The sequence below is a fragment of the Myiozetetes cayanensis genome, unplaced genomic scaffold (assembly GCF_022539395.1).
Source record: "Myiozetetes cayanensis isolate MyiCay16 unplaced genomic scaffold, myiCay2020 scf9, whole genome shotgun sequence".
NCBI lineage: Eukaryota > Metazoa > Chordata > Aves > Passeriformes > Tyrannidae > Myiozetetes > Myiozetetes cayanensis.
In genome coordinates this window covers 22,404,215-22,411,600 of record NW_026088185.1, presented here as the reverse complement: position 1 = coordinate 22,411,600, position 7,386 = coordinate 22,404,215, and the positions used below count along the sequence as shown (strand labels likewise).

General features: G+C 61.2%; 1 protein-coding gene across 1 annotated transcript; it reads right to left on the bottom strand.

The window, feature by feature from the left end:
* Positions 1 to 1,060: 1,060 nt before the first annotated feature.
* On the bottom strand, positions 1,061 to 6,169 carry CHPF (chondroitin polymerizing factor). Its single transcript, XM_050340287.1, has 4 exons — positions 5,834 to 6,169; positions 4,072 to 4,636; positions 3,752 to 3,934; positions 1,061 to 3,334 (listed from the first exon to the last, which is right to left on the bottom strand). Exons 1-4 carry the CDS (start codon positions 6,136 to 6,138, stop codon positions 2,072 to 2,074), a joined length of 2,316 nt encoding a protein of 771 aa, XP_050196244.1. The 5' UTR covers positions 6,139 to 6,169; the 3' UTR covers positions 1,061 to 2,071.
* Positions 6,170 to 7,386: the final 1,217 nt, after the last annotated feature.

The following is a 7,386-nucleotide window of genomic DNA, read 5'->3' as shown; positions in this document are numbered from 1 at the left end:
GATGAATGAGATATCCTTGGGAAAGGCACATCACACAGCCCAGAGACTCTCCATGAGTTTCACTGAGCACTAACAGCCTTGCTAATTAACAGTGAGTAGGTTCAGTTCGTATTCTTGAGGACGTCTCTTTGATACATGTGTTTCATCAACCAGTAAAACATTACGAGTACAGGGCTGGTGGGAAGAGCACTCCGAGTCATGAAAATCATGCCTGCAGCAGGCAGCATGGGCAGGGGACACACTCCCCATTCCTTGTAATGAAAATAGGAGCTGTAGGGGGTGAAACAATCTAGGGCAGGACGACACTGCTCTGCCCAACTCAGAACTGGAAACCACAAGCTGCTGAGAAGCCTGAGATGTAAAACAGCCCCCCAAAAAAGTGACAGCAATGCAGGAAGGGCAGGTCGAGGCCTGGCCTGGGAGTTTCCTTCAGAACTGATCCCAGATGCTGGAGGGTAGAATTCACCCTACTTGGGCAGCCAACCTCTGCTCTGACAGGGGCCAGGGGTCCCACATTACTCACACACATACCACAGACTGTTATGGAGAGAGCACATGCAGGAGGACACACACCTGCACCAGCCCCTCACCAGTGCTTTGCCATGCACAGACAGGGCTGAGGACTGGTCAGTGAGACCGCAAGTTTACAGCAAGAGGAAAGACAGGGCAGACAAAGGACTTTTTATGCCAAGGGGCTCAGCATCCTGCTGCACCACCAGTGACTGGCAGGTAGTTACAGCAGGACAGCCCGAGGGACCATGGGCATCAGAAGAGGTGCATGACTTTAGGGTTTCAAGCATGTACTTCAGAGTCTGCTTGGCCCAGCATCTGCCACCCTGTCCATAAGGAAATGGGCTCCTGCAGTCTCCCTAAGAAGAGGCAGTCATCTCCTAGCTCAGGTAGAGGATGTTTGCAGGTGCTTGGAGAAAGCAGCATGCCTGTGAGGAATCTGTCCAACCAGCTGCACCTACAGTTTGTACAAACAGCCAGCACCTACCACCACAGACCTGCAGAGGAACACCCAGAGGTGCTCCATGAAAGAATCAGCCAGACTCACTAGTTCATCTCTCCATTTTATTAGTGTAAATGCAACCCATTTCCCCTCCTTTTCCCCTATTAAATACAAACCAGGAGCAGAGAGCGGCTCCTCAGTCGCTTTCTCCTTAGGAGATGCACAGCCAAGCCCTCTGCCATGCCCACCAGTGTCGGGCACCATGTCCCTTGACCCCCACACTGGGGAGGGATCCCACCTCTGTCAGGAGGTTCTCGTCTGAGGGCTGTGACCTCCGACGTCCTATCAATACTGCGAAGGCCAAAGCGGCCTGGGTCACGGTTCCCATGGGGAGCAGTTCACGGTATGTGAATACAGCAGGATCCCCTCCAGCACCCCCTGTGCCCACTGGCCCCAGGGGCCAAGTCCCCCACACCCCAACCAGCCAGGAGCACTCCAGCTCACTGCCAAGTGGCAAAACCCCAAAACCAACCTCCTTCTTGCTCTTTTGGGGTGGGACAATGCCCCATCCCACTGTCCAAGCCTGTGGCAGGCACAAGGACACGGCCCTCTCTGCACAACGAGGTCAATGAACCAAAGGAGTGAAGGGCACAGGCTTGTCCCAGGGCACTGGGGGAACCACGAGGGATCACTCCAGGCCCTGTGGCAGTCATGGCCCTCCAGCAAGGGACCCTTGGGCTCTACGTTCCCCCAGTCAAGGGGGGACAGCAAGGGACAGGGCAGCCCATCTCCCCTGTGCTGAGGAGCAGGGACAGGACAGAGGGATGGGGTCAGCAGCCAGCAGCTCTGGGATGACGAGCCAGGCATTCCAGCTTGCAGCTCAGTGACTTTGCCCCCTTCCTGCCCCAGGGTCTGCATAGCCATGGCCACTCCAGAAAGACCCAGGCACCCTGGGCTGGCAGACCCCAGTCCAGGCAGCCCCAGCAGGGCAAGTCATGAGGTTGGGTACCAGCAATCCCTGCAGCCGCTGGGAGAAGGAAGACAGATTTGGGCAGTAGAAGAGGTGGGGTGAGCAGGCAGGCATGGCATGGCAGGGCCAGCCCCTCTGCACCCCAGAGTTCAGGTGCTGTTCCCCTGCTCCTGCTCGAAAAGCACCATGGCCAGCTGAGAGCGAGAGCCTACGCCCTCCAGGCTGCTCTGCACACAGCGGTGGTAGATCTCCTCACTGAGCCGAGGGTTGCACGCCTGGTGCCGATAGTGCTGCAGCAGGGCGGGCTCCACAGCCCGGAAGACATGGAGGTTGGAGTACTTGATGAACATGTCATAGATGTCCAGGGTTTCCAGGATGTCCTCATTCTCCTGCACGTCACCTGCCATGCGGGTACGTGCTGCCATGTAGTCGGCGTTGTAGAAGCAGGCTTCATGGAAGACATCGCGGTCGAACCGCCCCACGTCCCGCAGCAGGTCCAGCGTGGTAGGTGGCACCTGGTTGTGGTAAGCAATGGCTGGGTTGTAGCCCTGGAAGTGGATGGGGAAGAAGACCTGCCAGTTGTTTATGGTGTTCATCCGGCAGCGGTTCAGGAATTCGATGGTGACCTCCGTCCCCACACCGGCCACAAAGAAAAGTGTGTCCACGGGATGCTTCTTGGAGATAATGTCCATGACCTTGATTTGGGAGGGTGCATCTGTCTTAACACTGATCCACGGGATCTTCACCTCCGCATATTTGCGCTCATACTCAGTGATCTGGGCCTTCACAGAGGCAAAGATGTCGTTTTGGGTGACCTGCTGGGCCTCAAAGGGATCATAGATGAAGAGGAAGGTGAGCACTGCATTCTCACTGCTCTCGAAAGCGGCTGCTGCATAAGCCTCCAAAAAGCGAGCAGCATAGTCCCGGTCATGGGCCGTCAGCGGCAGGATGACATTGATGCGGCTGGCCTCTGTCACATACGGCATGGGGATGATCTCCACCTCGCTGAGGGGCCGCACCAGGTGCACACGTTTTGTGATGGAGCGGCTGTGTCCTTTCTGGGTGACCACCTCCACCTGAAGGTCCAGCGTGTACTCCATGCCCCGTGTGGGGTCGAAGCGCCGGTACCCGTTCACCAGCTGCTGCTTGCGGACACGGAGCACCGGCTGGTACTTGCGGTTCAGCTCCTCCATGGCCGTGGCCACCACGTCGGCAACGTCCGCCAGATCCGCACCACGCAGCTCACACTTGGGGGAGCCATCCACACAGGCATAGACCTGCTCCTCAGTAAAGTAGTCCCAGCGCAGCACCTCAAACCGGGTTTTGGGCTGGAATGGGGGCGGGATGCCGATGGGCCACGTGGCACTGTGGTCCCCATCAGCAGACAGGCTGCTGGCGTTCTGGATCTCCAGCTGCAAGAGAAGAGATTGAGGAGTGAGAGCCAAGGCACAAGTAGGTCTTCCAGCTCTGGCAGCAGGCAAGATGACTCCTGATACTCAGAGATCTGCCAGAGCTGGCTCAAAGAGCAGTGTCAGAACAACTCTGCCTTCAACCTGATTCCCGTCCAGCACTTCAGGTTTACTCTCCCACCCTACCTGGCCTTTGCTGACAAACTTCTGTACCCTGTTCGCCTCATCACCCTGAACAACCACCATATCTCCAGGACCTATCTAGGTCCAAAGCTTCTCTCCAGCAGTACTGCCTCTGTAGCCACATGGGCTCAACTGATCATGTCCCGCAGCAGGATCAGGTGAGAAACTTGTAGAACAACCAGAAAGCTCACAGGGATGACAGATGGAACCAAGACACTAAGAACCAAGCAGTCTCACCTGGAGCTGCTGGATCTCCTCGTAGGTCCTCTCAAGCTCCACCTGTGCAAAGTACTTGTGCAGCCGGTACATCTGGAGGGGATCCAGCACGGGGTGGACAGTGTAGGCACTCTGGAAACGGAGATCAGTCTCCCGCTCAGGGTCCACGTTCTTCCCCAGCTCAAAATAGTGGTAATGCAGACCCTGTGCCAGTCAGGAGAGATAGGTCACAGCCAGCCCCAGCATGCACTCCCATCCCAGTAGATGCCAGCACAGCAAACTCAAAGGATGTCACGCTGAAAGAGCTAGTCCTCCTGGGACATCTCTGCTGCAGGACCTACCTCATGTTCCTCAGCACAGCTGACACCTGTGTAGTCGATGATGCAGCGGCCCAGCCACTCGTCAGGCCGGGCACTGAGGATGTCATTGCGGCAGCTCTCCAGGTGCTGCTGCAGGAGCAGGAGGAGGCTGCGGGACAGCAGGTAGCCAAACCCTCCGTAGCAGTAACGTCCCTCAGTGTCCCCACCAATGAACTCCTCGGGACGGCCCAGGTAGAGGTGGGTGTCGATGCTGAGGTGGGCAACCAGGCGGCTGATGCGGTGTGCCTCTGTGTAGGTATCATCCTGCACCAGGAAGAACCAGTCGAAGTCGTTCACGTAGTGGTCCAAAAGATATCTGACAGTCTGGTACATGTTCCAGATGGGCCGCTCGTCACTGTGTGTCACCACCGCCATGCCGTGGGGCACCTTGCGGCCCCGTGTGCCCGTGAAGTACACCAGGCGCTCCAGGCGGTGGGCCAGAGTGCGGTTGACAGCCACCCCCAGTGTGTTCAGCGTGTTCTTGGAGGTCAGCACACCCACGAAGAGCCGCTGCCGCATCCCCAGCTCTGTGCTGATGTACCGGGTCCTGCAGGAGGAAGACAATGTCTGGCTCCAGGGCACTGCACCCCACCTCAGCCTGCACCCTCCCTGCTGCAACCAATGGCACCAACCTCAGCTCCTCTGCAGGAACTGCTCCCAGGCTTCAACCATGCACACAAGACATCACCCCAGCATCACCGGCTGCCATTATACCAGAGGCACAGCAGAACACTTTGCTGAGGTCCCCCATCAACCTGAGACCATGGAGGACCCTCCCTTCCCGTGAGCTGGCTGGTCCAGCTTAAAACAGAGGCTCTCAAAAGACTGAAAACAGCTAAAAGCATGAAACAGGGCTGCACACTCTAGCCCTAGCAAGGACACGACCTGCCAGGCACTCAGACTATGAGGCCAGCCCTAGCCAGGAGAGACAAACTGGGAAGCACCTTCCTGTTGCCCTTGACAGACATACAGGCAGGCAGGAGAGTCCTTGCTGCCCTCCCTGAGGAAGTCAGGGCCCACACAGGTGGCTGAAGCCAGCAAGGGGCTGGTTGTGTCCCCCTCCCCACCACAGCCCCCAGCTGTCGCACTCACAATGACTTTCAGGTTTCATTCTCCCAGCCTAGTTCAGCAGCAGGAAGCGACTCCCCCCATCCCGTCCCCCAGCCGCTGCCTGGTACACACTGGCCCCATTCAGCCCCCTTCATCCGCCCACCACCTCGCCAGGACAAGGAGGCCCTTTCACTGCCTGCCCCGTCATCCAGGGGACACTGAGACAGGGCTGCAGCCGGCTCTGGAGCAGGCTGGAGTTTGCAGCGCCGGGTGGGGACAAGCCACCACGGGAGGGGTCCCTGCTCAGGCAGGAGGGGACCATGGCAGGGTGCCCAGTAGCACGTGCTGCAGCAGGCAGCCTTCCCACAGCAGGGAACCTTTGCACAGAGAGCAACCCTCACACAGCGGGCAGCAGCGTGGGCAGGACGCTCTTCCGGGTGCCTGCTGGGGGTAAGGAGAAGGGGGGGGGGGGCAGAGGGCGCTTGCAGCGAGAGAAATCCTAGGTGGCTGCCGGGAGGATCAAGTATATCGCTGGGCCTCCTGTAAAGCTCCCCAGCCACGGCCCGGCAGGCACACGCCCACACCCGGGCACCCCGAGCTCGGCCGCAGGTACCCCCAGCTAAAGCCCGGGGAGCGGCGGCCGCCCGCCCCCAGCGGGGCCCAGCTCCCCCAGCCCGGCCCGGCCCCCCCGCACCTGACAGCCTTCTTGGCGGCCCTGCCGGGGCTGGGCGGGCGGTAGGGCACGACGCGAGGCTCCCAGCTGTCGGCGCCCAGCGCGGCGGGCACGGCGTTGGGCCTGCGCGCCGCGTTGCCGTTGGCGGGGCCGGGGGGCGGCGCGGGGCCGCCGTCGGGGCGCGGGCGGGTGGCGGGGTGCGGCGGCGGCCCGCAGGGCTCCTCCACCCAGGTGACGCTAAGCAGGCTGAGGGTGAAGCCCAGCGAGACGCCGATGGCCACGGGCCCGGCGGGCCGCAGCACCGACAGCACCAGCGACAGCCGCATGGCCGGGACGGGACCGCAACCGGGACCGGGGGCGGCTCCGGGGGCCGCTGGCGGCGCCGCCGTCCGACGTGTCACCCGCTAGCCCCGCCCCGCCGCTCGTCACCCGCCCTGGCCAATGAGCCGCGCCGCGGGAGGCGCGTCACGCGGCCGCTCGGCCAATCGGAGGGCGGGGGCGGTGTGGGGGTGGGCCCGGGTTGCCGGGAGACCGCGCAGCCGCGACCCCCCGCGGGCACGGCCGGGGCGTCCCGCACCGCCGATGGCTCCGGGCGGGCTGGGGGAGGCGCGGCGGGGCCGCTCCGTGCCCGCTCCGTGCGCGCTCCGTGCCGCGCACCGGCCCCTGCCCCGCCGCCGTGTGCGCCCCCGGCGCTGCGGGGCAGCACTGCAGCTCCCCCGCTCACAGAGCGCCCTCCGGCTCAGAAAGCGCGTCCGCCGGGGACCCGGCATCTGAGCCGGCTTAAGGGCGCGTTTCCCCGGCCCTTTGTGCCCGAGGCAGGGTGGCCGCCGCGAGGCCGTGTGTTCCCTCCCCGGGACAGCCCAAACCACGCCGCTGGTGAATTCATGGTGGGCTTCAAGCGACGCGTTCCTCAAATCGCTGCCCGAGGGTCTTCCACAAGATGCGGGGGTGGCGCTGGGCTCTACTTGGAAGTCCTCAGGAGGTGCCCAGTGATTATGGGGCTGGGGGTCTGGCCTCAGCAGAGCGTGAGCAGCGCGCTGCAGTTGGCAGCTGAGCACGCCGGGCGTGCCAGCTGGAAGCCCCTTGGATGCAGAGCAGCAAACCATCCCCGAGGACAGGCAGACTGCAGGAAATCCCAGCAGCAGGGACCCTTATCATGTGAGTCAAACTGCACCAAAGTGGGCTCCTTCGGTCGGATCACCATCCCACTACGAGCTGTCTGCAGCACATAGCCACTGTTGCACCGGCCGCCACAGAGAGCTCTCTGGGCAGACAGAGTTGGAGGAACCAGCATGGGGCAGAGTTTGCTGCACAAACGGAGCTTCCAGCACAGGAATGATCCAACCCAGAAGCTGTAAAGACGGCAGCCCTACATGGCACTCAGTGCCAGGCATTACTGAATAAGGACAAGAAGGAGGACCTGGCCTTTCCACCCATTCCCAGCCTATGGCTTCACTTCCGGCAGCTTCACAGCCGTTGAGACTCTCAAAGGCCTCTGGATTTACTCTGGCTGGTGGGGAACCCAGTCCACCCTCCCCATGAAACTCAGCCCACCTGCCCTTTCGAACACCAGC

Excerpts from the sequence above, each read along its gene's own strand:
- CHPF (XM_050340287.1), bottom strand. The coding sequence starts at position 6,138 with ATGCGGCTGTCGCTGGTGCTGTCGGTGCTGCGGCCCGCCGGGCCCGTG. Across the intron at positions 3,935-4,071 it reads GCTGTGCTGAGGAACATGAG|GGTCTGCATTACCACTATTT; the intron begins GTAGGTCCTGCA and ends TGACTGGCACAG. Across the intron at positions 3,335-3,751 it reads AGGAGATCCAGCAGCTCCAG|CTGGAGATCCAGAACGCCAG; the intron begins GTGAGACTGCTT and ends CTTCTCTTGCAG.